We start from the raw sequence: 15,597 nt of genomic DNA on the forward strand, positions 1-15,597 counted from the left end.
CGTTCTATCGTACAGGGATTTACTTTTTGTATACAAACTGATAGTGATGAATTTTAATTCAATTAGTTAAGAGAAACCCAGTAATGAAAAATGAATCCAAACGTGCAAATGCACACAGGAAACCCTTTATGTACGTGGTTAGAATAAAGTTAAAATACATTAGGCAAAACTGGCTAGTCAGTGGTATCCCTAATTCTAGCAAAACTGCCACTTTGCCCATCTAGGTTTTTTAAGGGGAAAACTAGAGAGGAACTTAATGCGGTATCTGAGCCAGTAGTAATGTGTGCCACCACCCGCAGGCTATATTTTTAGGCCTACAACCATTGATCTGAATGAGGGAGGGGGTGTTGCGGTCGGTTGAATCACCTAGACCAAGCTGTGCACGGATAGGAGGAAATGACAATGTGAGACCATAAGCAACTAGGGGAGAAAATTTTTAAACAGAAAGTATCAATGACCATACCTGACCATACTTGTTCCAACCCCAGCTGTATACTTGGCCATCCTCTACAATAACCACAAAGAAAGAAGTCAGATTTAGTTGTCTTCCAAAAATTTTAAACGTAAGTTCAGTTGCTCGTGATTCACTGAAGTCGTTTACTCTTTAGATTTTAAAGCTTATATATAATCCATCTAAGTATATTTTTCATAAACTTAATCAGTGAACTAGGATCAATATCTGGTCACCGTGACTTTATTTCTTCAAAACAAACTAGCATATCTATTTACTAATTTATTATCTCTGGGAAAGTTCGGAGTAATATCATAAAGATCAAAGATCATATTAGGTTAAAATATCTAGAATAGGGATGATCTCGTCAAGGTAAATCAGCCATAAAAAGAGAAAGATAAGGTGCTGGCTTATACTGGAAGAATCCTGATATGCAATGAAACCAGCTGGTTGATTTTTACATCATATATTTAAAAGTGAGTAGTTCAGGATAAACCAACTGCCGTGTGATTGAGGTTTTTTACACGTATGATGAGGACTCTTTCACGTGCAAATTAGATTCTTTCATAATTAATATCTCCTACCAAGAGGACTGGGGTTTGAGAGTTATGAAGCCTCTTCGAGGCAAGCAGAAAAATTTAATAAAAAAATAAAAAAAAATCTGAATTTCAGCCTCGTTGAATCGGCCACAGTATCATGAACAGTATGTATATTAGCTTAGAAGTTCTACCTGTAAGTATGATGGTATGGCGAGCACCGCAAGAAACTACTATTGCATGCTTATTGTCAAGACTCGGGGCATCCAATAGCTTCGGTGAAGTCTAAACAGGAGATGAAAATGTTAAATCATTTTCAGTAAGATAGTTGTTCGAGAATTTTTTTTTTTCTTTTTTAAGAGAAGATTGATTTTAGATTAAATTATAAGGCGGCTGACACTGCAGACGAGTTTTAGAAGGATGACTCGTAGTAGCTTTAGCTAGCCACAAAAGCAATCAAGTGGTGGAAAATTGAGAAAGGCAATGATTAAATCGCATATATGAAACTTTTAGTATCTACCTCTGCATGGTCGGTGCCTGTGCCCAACTGTCCGAACTGATTCCCACCAAATGCATATACACGACCCTCGGTAGAGATACACACAGTATGCCAGAGCCCAGCTGCTACGCTTTGCACTTGAGTACCCAATAAAGAAGACACAACAGTTGGTCTGAGTTGATCATTTGTATTTCCGTGCCCGCACTAAAACCAACAATCACCATCGTATAATTAATAACTAGAATGAAATTAGCTTTGATCATAAACAGACAAATATGCCTTAACAAAGGAAATAAAGAGAAAATATTGCTAAATGACCACAGATTGATCTTGTTGAACATGTAACCAAGAAGAAAGAAAACTTGGGGAAAGCATGCTTCATTAGAAACACCTTAAGCATGAATTACAAGACTGCTGTCAACGACTGCTAATGACTGGGGAAGGGTGCATCCCATCTTTTGAGTCTCTCAAGCTGATGGTTTTCCTCTAAAGTCATATCCTAAATATGCAATTTAAGGGAAAAATACAAGCACTAAAGCATGTCAGATGACCGGCATGGACCAGTGATCACAAGACTCATATCTCACCTGTCCATAAAGGCCCCAGCCAAAAGTAAGTAGCTTTCCACCATCTACAATTGAGAACAAAAACAGAAAATGGTTCAGGAAGTAGGAAAAATAGTTTGAAAACTGACTATTGTCAAAATCTAAACAGAACCAACAGAACTGCGAACTCTGCCTATCAACTTGTATCATGAAATCATGCCGACGAAAAAGTTAGAAAACCACAAGGTCAAAGCAATCTTGAAGTAAGTCCGTCTGCCCAGCATCAAGAGGTAAATTTTAACTCTCACAACTACCATAATTAGTCCCAGTTAAATCCTCTTTGACAAGCAAGACCTTAAAATGCCCACGAGCGTAATGATGATGGAAAACCATTCATCATGTGCAAACCTGTTATTACTGCACTGTGCCGGCCTCCACAAGAAATTGCCTTCACATAACTTCCGGGAACTTTAGAAACTTGATCTGAGACTTTCGTGCTTCCTTGATGCATGACTAAAGACCTATCAGTCGCAGAGGCATGTTCCTCGATGCAACGTATGAGATGAGGAGATGACACCATTTTTATCCGGGATCCCAGACCTAGCTGTCCTTCACCTCCATAGCCCCAACCCCAGACCTGTCCTATATCTGCAACTTTGGTAAAATTATGATGCATCAGGTGTCTTGCTTTATATCAAAAATCTTCCGTATCTTCATACTTCATATAACCTACAAAACTATATGGTGTGACCAGCAAGAATAAATAGCTATGCTGGGAAATCACAGGCTTGCAGCAAACCAGGACGTTAGTTAATTTACCATTACCTGACAGAGCTAAAGTATGCCGACCACCAACAGCAACAGCCGTGATCCTCACTCCAGGACCCATGTTTGCGATACAAGGTGACATTGCGAAATATTCATCTCCAGACGTTGGGCTTCCGGATTCTTCTTTAACTACTGAAGTTCTTCGTCGCTTCACAACTTCCTCTCCAACCTTCCTGTCCTCAGGCTGTGAAGTTATCTCAATATTTACATTTGAGCCTTGTGACCTCGGGCTCACTGTAAATTTTGTTCATTGCAATATCAATCTGTAATAACAGAAAAAGGTGGCCTCTTTCTCAACTTTGAGATGCATAAGTTGCTACAGAATTTACCTTGCTCAGTCAACCCACTTTGTTTCCCACTGGTATCCTTTTGGAAACTTCCAATAACCAAATCACGGCTCAATTTTCCTGAGGGAACACACTCTTTCCAGCCCCATGTGTACACTTCACCTGTCTCTGCATATTGAGAAGTGGAACGAGATCACCAAAATATTATAACTGCTTTCTCAGTTATATTATGAGGCCACCATACCTATTTAATATTTACTTGCAGGTGCACATAATTGTCTTGTACAAATTTCCTATACTGTACTGCAAGAACAACAAAAGCTGGAATTTTCCAAACAAAATTTACGTGATTTCTTTGTTGATCAATCTCGGAAAACCTCTATGGTTGGGAGGCATCAAGTAAACTTTGATCGCTATAAGTTAGGTGAATCTAGCCCTTGTTCAAAGGCCAAAGTAGTTAAGACAGGACAAGAGGGTACCTGTAACTGCAGCACAATGAGCCCAACCAGCAGCGGCCTTTACAACTGAAGCTTCAGTTGGAAGAGGAAACATCTCTGGCGTTTCCTTAATAACAAGCCGGAGAGTAATTGCAAAATCAATTCACAACAGCAAACAAAAGATATAATTTCATAATTTAGGAGATCAGTAGTTACCCCATGCATCCCCGAGGCGCAGTAGCTTTGACCCTCTTCATCTGTCGAACCCCATGTTATTAGCTTCCCAGATTCTAATCCACAACATAATTATCAACCACTTCAGCTACACTCCACTAAAATTATCAGACAGAGAAATTATATTCCCTAGTTAAGTTTAAGTATTTGTTTCTGCAAGACATCCATAAGTGAGATTTATTAGTTACATGCATAGCTTAAATAAAACTTATAGCTCTGCTTTCCAGTTAGTTTTATTGTCTTATCTTACGCGTGTATTCAACTATTATTCTTATTCTCCTCCTAAACAAAAACTCTCTTTCGTGGTTTAATTATATTTTATATCCTTTAATTCCTAATTTATACGTAATTTACACATTTGGTGTATAATAATCAATTTTATTTTTGTAGTTAATTGCATAACCATAAATTTATATTGCTACTCTCAACTTAAATTAGTTAAAAAAATTATAAATCAATCTAAAAATAGCTCAAAATTAGACTACTATTTTTTTTCAGATATCTATTCAGTTTTTTGGTTGGCCCCCGAGGAAAGATTCGAAAACACACTCTCTCAGATTTATATTTCTATTATTATTACTGCTTTATAGTATTGAAATTTGCTAAAAACTCAAATTAAATGCATTTCAATCAAGCTTCTTCGGAAACAAAAGGACAGAGAAAATTTATGCGTTAATTCAAGAACTTATTGCAGCAAAAGATTTTAGAAATAATCTATAAAAACTAAAATAATTTAAAGATTTAAAGTAATATTATCCCTTTAATACTCTGCATTCAGAAGCAAAATAACAACGGAACACGAGAACTACTGTGCCATCGTAATCCAGAATGCAGGGGAGATCGACAACGAATCAAGGTTAACAGTGGAACTTATGCTCGGCGATGAGACTAAAAGGAATCTAATCAGAGACACTTAAGGTTTAATCAAAACATAACAGTTGTTCAGATCAGTATTTTTCGTTAAATACACGAATATAATATAAGATACATGGCAGGAAAGAGAGAGAAGGAGTGACCTGAAAGAGCCATAGCAAATCCGCAACCACCGCCACAGACGTCCTTCCATGAATCACCACCGCGAACGGTTTCCGGCAAGCGGACGAGAACCGGAGAGAGTATCGGCGATTTCTCGAGCGAAGCTCCCGGTAAGTAACCGCACATATACAGCATTGGTTCTTTATATTCCTCCATTCTCACCTCATTCTCACTCATGGCGGATCCACACTCGAGCACGATCAACCTTATCAAGATACCTCCGGTGTTTGATCTGTGTCTGGTCGCGCTAGGTTTGCGCGATTGCGAAGAGTCAATGCGGCTCGTTTGTTGTTTAGAGAAGTACGGCAGAGAGAACTAAAAGAGAGAAAAAAAAAAGTAAATAAGCAATGAAGAAACATACAGGCCAGGCCAGGCCAGTGCGGGCGTATCATTTACAGGGACGTAGCATGTACCACGTCGGACGCCACATAAATTCTTATGACACGTGGCAAAATCACAACCGCGTTTTCGAGATTATTCCTTTTTACGCCGCGAGTTCCCTGGAACTTTCTGGAACAAGATATTAAATTTTTTTTTTTAAAAAAAAACTTCGTCGTTTTCGCAAGCTTTTAAAAAATAATTAGTAATTAATATAATAATGTTAATTGTACAAAACAGTCTGGTAAGAGTCCCCTGGAAGTTTCTGGAAGAACACCAGCAAAAAGCTGGAGATTATAATAATTCCCAATTTTATTTGTAATTTGCACCATTTGGATACAAGAATAAATTTAATCATTTTCTATATTTAAATAAACCCATGGTTATAATAATGCCATATCGAATCGAACCGTGACCAAATATTCTCTACCCCGAGCTGAGTCGAGTCACGAACAGTATAGAATTTGATCTAATCTAATTTCAACCGGTTTGTTCCATTCGAAACTAACATCTTGTTTTAATAAATTTTAGTAATGGTTAATTAATGTATGATAATTACAGTAATTTGATGACAATAACGTAAGATGGAAACGACAATTTTTTTTTTTTTTTATGTTTTTATGTTTGAATAATTGTATATTAATGTATGTTAATGACATATTTTTATTTGGATAGTAGGATGATATAATTCTATTTTCTGTCAAATTACTAATTTATCCATACTTATTTATATAATAATAAATGGTATATAATAAAAAAAATTAAATTATTTATTAATATAATTACATTTGTATTTAAATAAATAATTATTACAAATTAAATTTTTATATTTAATAAAATAAATAATAAATTGTGAGGATAAAAATAGAATTAAGTATATTATATAAAAGTATAAATAAAAAAAAATGTAACATGCCAGTCACACACTATTGATTTTATGGTTTTAAAATTCATCTAAAATTTACCGGTTTGAAAATTGAAACAAATATGATTTTCTTGTACCGATAAAGTACCATATATTAAAATTCTATCATTTAATACGATTAAAGGGTGTAAATAGATTGATGTGTATATATATATATTTTTATGTTTATTATTAATAAAATTAATTATAATTCCTAAAAACATAAATAATAAATCATTAAGCACTAAAGAATTAATATAATTAATTAAAGAAACAAATAGAAATATTCGAAAAAGTTAAACAAATAAATAAGCAAATCCAGTTATATATATATATATGTATTATATAATATAATTTCTTTTAAACTGGTCCACAACGATACGAACAGGATTATTGGGTTCTGATATTTGAAGGGCCGAAGACCAGGCCAGGATTTACATGGCCCTAGTACCAGACAGAAAGCAAGCGCGAAAATAATACCAAGGGAAGTTGGTCAGCGAATATCTTTGAAATCTTCACGCTTGGTGTTATTTGATTGGGCTGTCTTATACTTACAGTAACAGACAGGTAACTCTATCACACAGTTGTTCATATTGAATTGTTCTTTTCTTTTGGAATAATATATATTTTGCCCTTTTTTCTTCTAGATTGTCAAACTTTGTACGGACGGATATTCTGTTGAAACGAGGCTCTGTTTCTGTGGGCGAGAAAAAGGAATAAGCTCCGGATCTGAGATGGGTTTTTGCAGATTTGATGTGATACAGCTTTTATAAATTCCGATTGTAGTGATTATTGGAGCAATTATTGTCTTCTGATCCAGAGAAACCGATCCTGTGTTTTGGGTGTTTTCGTTCTTGTTTGGGTGATTACTATTTAATTTTATTTAATGCTTTAGAATCTGAGGCCATGAGGAAGAAGCTCGACACCCGTTTCCCAGCTGTAAGTCTCTCTCTTATTCAGTTTATTCTTCCTTTTTAAGTTTCCTTTCCCCCCCCCCCCCCCCCCCCCCTTTCACTTGGTTATTCGATAATCGATTTCGATTATCTGTCTGTGTTTAAGTAAGGTATGATGAGAATGGTATATTGATTTCTATCTTTTCGTGGGTTTTCGCATGGCTGATTATTAGTTCAGAGTTGAATTAGCGGGCGAGTTGTTTGATTACTTTTGTTATAAATTAGGGTTGTTTGATTGTTATTAGGGATTTACATGTCTATGTGATTAAGTTATTGGCTTTTTCTTACTATTTGGGTATTTTGTACATCATTATTATCTACATGAGATTAGTTTATGGTGTTTGGTTACTCGGCAAATTTGGAGCCTTTGCAATCTTGGTCTTTGTTTATGGTGATTTAAGATTTGAATCATGTTTAAAATCTTATCTGGAGCTGTTTCCTTATCCCCTCTCTCGCTAAATGCCAGTCTACTATAACCTAGCTGACAGGTTAGTTGTTTCTAGGTTATTTTGGAGATATAAGACTTGGGTAATATTTTGTCTTTAGTTGCAGTGATTTGCTTTGTTAGTATAGTGGTTTCTGTTAGAAGCCATGGTTAGCCGGTATATAGGCTGTTCAATGAGGGTATTTTGATCTGTGATACTTCTGGTATTCATACTTGGACAGATACATATATCAGTTATGCACTTATTCTGGCTAGTTCTTGGGTTGGTTCCTTCTAAGTGGACTCAAAGTCGTGCTTGAATCAATTGTTGGGTATTTCGTACTTAGGGGTCTTATACGAATATATAAGCAACTAAGGAATTGTTATGGTTAGATCTGTTCTTTTGATATTCTGCTGACTAATTGGGCATATTATTTATAGTGATTGCTGATATGATAAGTAGTTTCTTTTTCTTTTTATTTGATTGTTATCGGTGTCAAATTCTGAGTATGCTCAAACTTAGTGGGGCCTATAGATTATGGATAATTTCATGCTTAGGTTGAAATGTGTTCGTTCGTAATCATTGTGTTCAGGTTGTCCTTTTTTCTTATGGAGAACCTTTTGTTGTGAAATCACCCATACACAGATTAAAGTAAAAGCAATAGAGAAAGAACACAAAGAACATTAATGTCCTTCTGCGATGTGCCTGCTTCATGGAGCCACCTGCGTAATTTTTCACAATATTAAGAACCTCTTCTTACAACTATGATTGTTCTTATATATAGCAAAAGGAGAAACCCAATATATAATAATGCCCCTTAAAATAAAAAACTGCCGTAGGCCCAGAACAAGTGCACAGTGCTCTCTCCTATTGATGAGACCTAATTGTGAACAATAAATCCTCTGAACATGAGCCACAACTCAAGATTTTTACTCAATTAAAAAAAGTGTCCTTTTTGTTCTGAATTCTGAACCCTCCTTTTTTTGAGATGAGCAATATTTTGCTATGGGTCTTTCATTTTATACTCTGTAATTCTGATTAGTATAGCTTTATATTAAAGGAGCAGCAATAGCAGCATGGCATTTTTACATCTGTCTGTAATTATTTAACCTCTAGATATACTTGTTTTTGGTCATATTATCTGGTGGAAGGTCCTATGATAACTGCAAGCATGTTTTGTAGAAGTGTAAGTATTTCATAAGGATTTTGCATTCTTGTTTTATGTGTTTTTAGTGGGTATGCTTTCAGTCTGATTCAAGTCGGAGTGAAAGTTTTGCCTCATGCTGCTTAGGGTCTTCCCATTTATAACAACAGCTGCTACTTGTTGATTATCATGTCAAATTCCATGCCTCAATAAGATCATAAAAGGACAAGTGGACAACAAGGAGGGAAAATTATGGGGGAAAGAAAAATAACAACAAGAACACAGAGATATTGGGAACTTCCAATGTATTTGATAATTTCATCACAATAATTCTCTCTAGAACCATGCTAGAGGTGCCTGCTATAGAAGCATCAACAATACATCCAACTAGGAAAATAATTCCTCTATTAATTGGAAATTGTGAAGGGAAACTAATTAAACTAAATGATATAAGGAGCAAATGTCCTTAAATCTAGATAATTTCTTTGTTGATTCTCCATCATCATGTCAAATGTATTGATACGTATTTCCCTTTTTTTTTAAAATTCAACCCATTCCTTGTTTAATTCTCAGTTAGTCTTGAGTCAATTCCCAACGTGCCTAATCGTGTTATTTGATTGGTAATAGAGCCCAAGTGGATTTATCTCATATTCCCCACAATCTGATGTATCTGTTCATTGTTATACAGGTGGGAAATGGTGAATTCTTAATTAGATGGACTCAATGATACAATGTTAGATTAGACTGCCCATAATCATTATCCGATATCCCATTTTTACACTCTTCCTCTAACTTAATGTTTCTTCAGCTTCCGCTAATGTGAACCCGTTGTCCCATTTGGAGGGCATGAAGAGAATGGAAAGAAAAGCAAACATCCGTTCCTAATTTGGACAAAAATGAAAAAGGATAATGAAAAAAAAGGATGGTGAGGATCTCCCTTTTCCTGTAAACATCCGATATTCTCATTCCTTATATCTGGGAAAAAAGATAGGAAAGGAAGGGAGATGTTCATTTTTAAAAAAAAAAGAAAAAGAAAAAGAAGGGAGATGGAGATTACAGCTTTTTCCATATAATCTATTTATTTTATTTTCAACTGTCTTAGTTGTTAGTTTTCTAATAAAGGGAATAATTTGAATTCTTGGTCTTAATATCTCCTTACCATTCCTTAGATGTCTAAACGAAACAAATTGTTACAATAATCTTTCATCTCTCACTCTCTCTCTCTCTCTCTCTCTCCAAGTTTAGTTATCCAAACAATGGGAACATATTTCTTTCCCTTTCATTGTAGAAAACCTTATTTATTCTTTACTAGTTTCTATCCAAACATTGGGTGAGCTTCTACAATCTGGCTGCCCCCATGGCGAACAGTAGTTATGTGGAAGCAAGTTGTTTCTCTTCTGCCAAACTCTCTTCTCTTTTCTTCATTTCTAATTGTCACCTTGTTTCTTCTTCCAATGTTCATCTTTTCTTATTTACAGAACCTCATTTCTCTTATAACTAATATTCTGTGAAACACTAATTTGTTACAGCGGTTGGGTTCTTTTTTTCTTTCTCTTATTCATTCTCCTTATATTTATGCTACATGTCGTCAGACTTCAGAGACAAAGATATTTACTTATATTCTGAGGTCTTGGAGGTTATGGTCTCAGTTCTTTGCATCTTTGGGAGATTTAGGTTTTGCCTTTACCTTGGAAGTTTTCTTTTTCCATGCATTGGAGAGATTGAGTAAAGAGGAAGGAGTTTAAGCTTTACTGCATGGGTGCTCTGTTTGATTGGATGTTGGATCTTATGGTTCAAGCAGAATGCTAGAATTTCTAATAAATGTGTCCAGGACTCTACTCTTGTTCTGAGATATGGTGATGCTTTTGGCCTCTTTATGTGCCTTTTAATTTTTGGAAACATGCCATTACCTAGTTTGCTAAGGAATTGGAAAGCTATTATGTTTAGGCCTTCCCATTTTCCAATTTTACATTCTGGTTTTCCATTCTTGTTCCTGTACAATGATAATTTATTTTGGAATGGGAAAACATAAATGTTCTAAACAGAGGCATCAAAGGGGTGGCACCCATGTACAAACAAAAAGAAACCAAACTTAGACAAGGGAATCAAACAAAAAATTAATGATACCCTCAAGGTTTTTGCCATTAAGGAGTGGATGACCATTAATCAAAATGCAACCTTGACCACCCATGAAAGCTTGAAAAGACGGAGAGTTGAATTCCATATTTCCTCCTTTGAGGGCACTGACGAAGAAGGTGACGGGGGGTTTTGTCTTCTCTCCTTTTTTAATGACTATTTTCCTTTGTTTGTGATGATGATAAAAAATATTCTTTATATCTTGTTTCCTGAAATGTCTTACAAAAGTTGAATTATTTATGTTTGATGGAAGTTTATCCTTTTGGGAAGTACAGTAATGATTATTTTCAAACCAAACATTATTTGCTTGACCCACAAGTAGTCCATCTTCTTAGTTGAAGAAATTCTATTTTGCACTATTGGTTAGCTTTTGAAGAGAACAATTCATCCCATAAAGTTTTTGACACTGTGTTCACACAGTTTCATGTGATATATTCTCCTATCTTCATCTGGTCCTCTCTCCTCCATTTCCCCTAATGCCCTTTCAAGTTTTCAGATGTATGTTATGTATCTAGGATGACTTATTTTATTGACAAGCTTAAACCAAGTCCTTTAATAGTACTTCAGAACTCTTAGACTAGTTCTTATCATTACTTAATTGGAAGCTTGTTCTGAAATCACTCCTAATTTACCTACAGATCCAGACTAGGTTTGGAAATATGAACTTAAAAAGGTGGTGGCAACCTCTATATGTGACCATCAGTTAATTGTGTATGTTGGGAGTAATAGGGACACATGCTATTCTTAAGGGAAGTGCTTTCTTCGTGCTTTTGGTATATATTTCTTTTTTAGTATAAAAAGTAGTTATGTGCAGGAACTTCTGTTTGGACATTTGTTTGCACCATTATTTTGGTGTGGATTAGTTTGATCTTTGATGTAACATTCTATTTTTGCTTCTTTAAGTTGACAATGTTGTGATTGATGTTTTCATGCATGTAGAACTAACTGAGCTTGACTGCCTCTAAATTCATTATTTTCCATACTCTTCTTCTCAATGGCTGTTATGATTATCTAATCAAAGAAGGAAACTGCAGGCTCGTATTAAGAAGATAATGCAAGCTGATGAGGATGTTGGGAAGATAGCATTAGCAGTGCCTGTTTTAGTCTGTGAGTGGATCTAATTCGAGTTTTATGTGTAAGGGCATTTTATTTACTTTTGAGTTTATTTAAATTTTCTTTTGGATATGGTTGCAGCGAAAGCATTGGAATTATTTTTGCAAGACCTTTGTGATCGTACTTATGAGATAACCCTTCAAAGAGGAGCAAAGACCATGAGTGCATTGCATTTGTAAGTTAATTTCTTTTAATCCTTTCTTTGCTATTCTTGTTCTTTTTTCATGAGATGAAAAAGAAGGGTAAATATTGAGAGGAATGAAGGGGGTGCCACCCATATACAAGAGCTATAAAAAATGGAAAGTGGCTCCGTGAAGCTCATCCAACTAGTCATCAATCTCTAGTATAGGAAATTTTTTCTTCACGGTGATTGTATTTAGCTAGCGGTAGTCTACATAGAATCTCCACCTTTCGTCCTTTCAACCAAAAGTACTGATGCAAAGGGGCTATGGCTTGGTTGGATGACCAAGTTATCTGGCATTAGTGTCAGCTGCCTCTCAATTTCTGTTTTGTGAAAATAAGGATACCTGTAGGTTCTCATGTTCACCAGTGTTGCCCTGGAAGAAGAGGTATCCCATGATCCTGTTCACGAGTTGGTGGTAGCTCTTTTAGTTCCTCAAAAATGTCTCTGTATTTTTTTAATACCATGTTGAGGTCCTCCTGTACAACACTTATTTTTTGTGAACTGGAAGTTTTGGTGGTTGTGAAAAGTTCTAGGGTGTGGTAGCTTTCCTATTCTTTGTGCATTACGCTAGGTAGCCTCTTAGGAGAGAAGGATTCAACATCTTTCCTTCCTGTGACACCCTGAATCAGTACCTTCTGGCTTCCTTTAGTAATGGAAGCTTGCATGTGAAGGAAGTCAAAGGACACTGGATTATATTTCTTCATCCAATCTGTTCTAAGGATCGTATCTTGACTTCCTAATTCTGTTGCTCTAAAGGAGTCATAAAGCATACCTTTCATAGTTTCCTGTTCAAAGGCAGGGTCTTCTACTGTCTCTGCGTGCTTTGTCTGTTGGTTGCCATTATTTGGAGCGGGTTGATTTTGAGGAGGAAAATATCACAGGGTCTTGCTGCGTGCATTTATGAATGTGAGCGTACTCCTGCGATCCACCAACAGCTGTATGGGTTTGGAGTTTATCATTCCCCATAGTTTGATTGTGTTTCCTTTTTCCTGTCCTTCTAGAGCGTTCAAGGACTAGCTGTAGAGAGAGAAAACAAAAGTACAGGAAAGAGAGAAAAATTGGCCGTGCTCAAAACAAGATGGCTAGCCTATTCCTATGCGAAATAGAGAAAGAATAATCTTTAATTGCTCATGTGCTTTTACCAAGGGATGCCAAAAAGGAATCTTATCTCAAAGAAGTGAAAAAATGAGAAGCATGATATTTGAAAATCCTGTATTTAACATGAGAAGCATGATAGTTGGTGCCCTCCAACTAAACCACCCACAATCTGCAAAATAGCACCACCCTATACTATTCTGGAGGGAGGCAATTTTTGTTGGGTCATTTCCTCACCACTTTAACATTACAATATTTAGGATAGAATGATTTGCAAGGCATCTTTTTTGGTTGAGGTGCGTGAGTCTCTTTGGATTGCTTTTGTCTATTATGTGCAAAACAACTAGAAAAAGAGCAAGCAAATGCATAAGGGACCTAAATAGTCTAAAAGGTATCAAGGCTAGTCATCCATCTATGAAAGATTTAGGAGATATCAGAAGAAAAAGATATTCATATATCCTCTCCGCCTAGTGTGGTCCGTCTCCATAAAATAATCAGAGAGAATCCATAATTTTAGCAAAAGAAGAGCAAATGCCTTCAATAACTTTCTTCTATCTTTCTTTCCTTATGTCCTAAAGAGACGGAGGAATAAGATTTCTGAGTTTCTTTCCCCATCTTTTAGTATATGATGGAAAAGTTTAGTTTCTCTTTTACATAAGTCAACCATCAGGTTGCTTATCACTTTCCCCTATCATTTTTGTTTGTTATCATCTTTATATTTCAGATATCATGTTTCTGTCAACAATCCAATCATTTGTCTTTGCTGCAGAAAACATTGTGTACAAAGCTACAATGTGTTTGATTTTCTGAGGGAAATTGTCAGCAGAGTTCCCGACTACTGTCATGGTCATTCTGATGCTGGCACAGAGGACCGAAACATTCCAAAGAGAAGGTTTGAGAATTGTTGATTTCCTTTTTCCCATTAATTTCCGTCAACTTCGAAAGTAATTGACTTTTGGGTTTCCCAGGAAACCTGCTGGTGGTGATGAGTGCAATGATAGTGATGATGAGTCAAAGAGGAGCAGAATGGTGAGCCTATATCCTCGACACTCTATAATTCTAGAGGAAAAATAATGTCAAGTAATAATAATTCACATGATATCACATGTCATTTTATGTCAGCAATTGTCGACGTCACCACGTAGTAAAAACTTCAACACATTTTTTAGAATTTGACAAGTTCATATAGTAGATTCCATATTTCTCTAAATTATTTTATTAATTTAAGTCACCATCTTATATGATTAGTTGGTCCTTTATTTCTCTTTCTTATTTATTAATTTAATTAGAATTTGTTTTTTATTTATTTCGGTCACCAGGATATCAATAACTCTTTATTGTTCATTCTGATGCATGAGCCGTTCGTAGTTATATTGATTGTCTAAACTGAGATTAAAATCTTGAGGAAGCATTTGTTGTTTATGAATTTATGTATGTTCCAAAGATGAGGTTCCTTTTACTTGATCAATGCAGCATGAGACAGCTCCTGCAGGCTGCAGTGGCAGAGGTAGAGGCCGGGGCCGTGGAAGAGGTCGTGGAAGAAGCTCGAAAAATGCAGAAAGGGAACCCTCTCACCGTGAGATGGAAATAGAACCAACCACGGTTCAGCCTGTAAGCAGGACCAACACAGAACATGGTGCACCGATTGAAGATAGTTCGGAGCCAAAGGAAGCAACAAAGGAGAATTCTGCAGAGAATGATGGCACCAATGCAGCTGCTCGAAATTTTGACCTAAATGCAGACGTAGACGAGACCAATGATGCAAAAGCCATGGCAACGACATCGAGTGCAGCAGCAGTGGTTGGTACAGCAACAACACCAGTAGCAACTGCATCAGTGGAGACAAAAACAGAAGAATATCCGGGGTGGTCCCTTTCTGAAATGGAAAGAATTGACCCTCTCCAGCTTGCGCACCTTAGCAAGAGGATAGACGAGGATGAGGAAGATTATGACGAAGAGGGGTAAGTGTTCGAAATAAAGGTGAAGTGAGAACTAATGAGAGAGGCGTGGAGGCAAAAGAAGAGCTGCGCAAAGCAAGGCCCTTTTGTTAATGTTTTTCTTTTGCTTGGATCTTTCTAACAAACCTTTTTCAGTGTCCCGAGACTATTATCTTTGCGCCCGACAGACAGTCTGCAGTCGTAGGAAGAAATATGGTAATCTTAGTCCCAAGTAAATTGCCTTTGTACTCTTGGTCTTCTCATCAATTATAATCACTAGTTATGGTTGTTGGATCATCAGTCAGATGAACACCTAAATTTAGCTTCTTACGAAAACATAGATTGTTGTTTTGTTTCTGTTTTATCGTTTCCTTTTTGGGTTGTTCATCATCATCATCATCATCATCTATAACTGAAGTGATATTTAATGCAGGAGTTTCATATGACAGCAGCCACCTTTAAGGTGGTGAACAAAT

The 15,597-nt window shown here is 36.2% G+C and overlaps 2 protein-coding genes and 1 long non-coding RNA gene across 9 annotated transcripts; 2 read left to right on the forward strand and 1 right to left on the reverse strand.

The window, feature by feature from the left end:
- Window positions 1-44: 44 nt before the first annotated feature.
- LOC110807549 (ultraviolet-B receptor UVR8-like) lies at window positions 45-5,230 on the reverse strand. 7 transcript variants are annotated; one of them, XM_022032698.2, is made up of 11 exons: window positions 4,834-5,228; window positions 3,800-3,840; window positions 3,626-3,710; window positions 3,189-3,314; window positions 2,857-3,093; window positions 2,440-2,685; window positions 2,074-2,117; window positions 1,508-1,690; window positions 1,182-1,272; window positions 464-507; window positions 45-376 (listed from the first exon to the last, which is right to left on the reverse strand). In XM_022032698.2, exons 1-11 carry the CDS (start codon window positions 5,027-5,029, stop codon window positions 254-256), a joined length of 1,416 nt encoding a protein of 471 aa, XP_021888390.1. In that variant the 5' UTR covers window positions 5,030-5,228; the 3' UTR covers window positions 45-253. The 7 variants fall into 7 exon arrangements, with proteins under 7 accessions (XP_021888390.1, XP_021888388.1, XP_021888389.1 ...); XM_022032696.2 differs by having other exon boundaries at window positions 3,800-3,873; window positions 4,834-5,227; XM_022032697.2 differs by having other exon boundaries at window positions 2,440-2,679; window positions 3,800-3,873; window positions 4,834-5,226.
- LOC148240319 (uncharacterized) lies at window positions 4,139-5,173 on the forward strand. The gene is made up of 2 exons (XR_015813782.1): window positions 4,139-4,735; window positions 4,813-5,173. It is a non-coding gene; the product is annotated as an uncharacterized LOC148240319 (long non-coding RNA).
- Window positions 5,231-6,781: 1,551 nt separating the features above from the next.
- On the forward strand, window positions 6,782-15,418 carry NF-YC11 (nuclear factor Y, subunit C11). The gene is made up of 6 exons (XM_088209143.1): window positions 6,782-7,073; window positions 11,827-11,899; window positions 11,987-12,080; window positions 13,954-14,076; window positions 14,153-14,213; window positions 14,658-15,418. Exons 1-6 carry the CDS (start codon window positions 7,041-7,043, stop codon window positions 15,147-15,149), a joined length of 876 nt encoding a protein of 291 aa, XP_088065269.1. The 5' UTR covers window positions 6,782-7,040; the 3' UTR covers window positions 15,150-15,418.
- The last annotated feature ends 179 nt before the right edge of the window (window positions 15,419-15,597 follow it).

This window comes from Carica papaya, chromosome 8, assembly GCF_054855325.1.
Source record: "Carica papaya isolate Zhongbai chromosome 8, ASM5485532v1, whole genome shotgun sequence".
NCBI lineage: Eukaryota > Viridiplantae > Streptophyta > Magnoliopsida > Brassicales > Caricaceae > Carica > Carica papaya.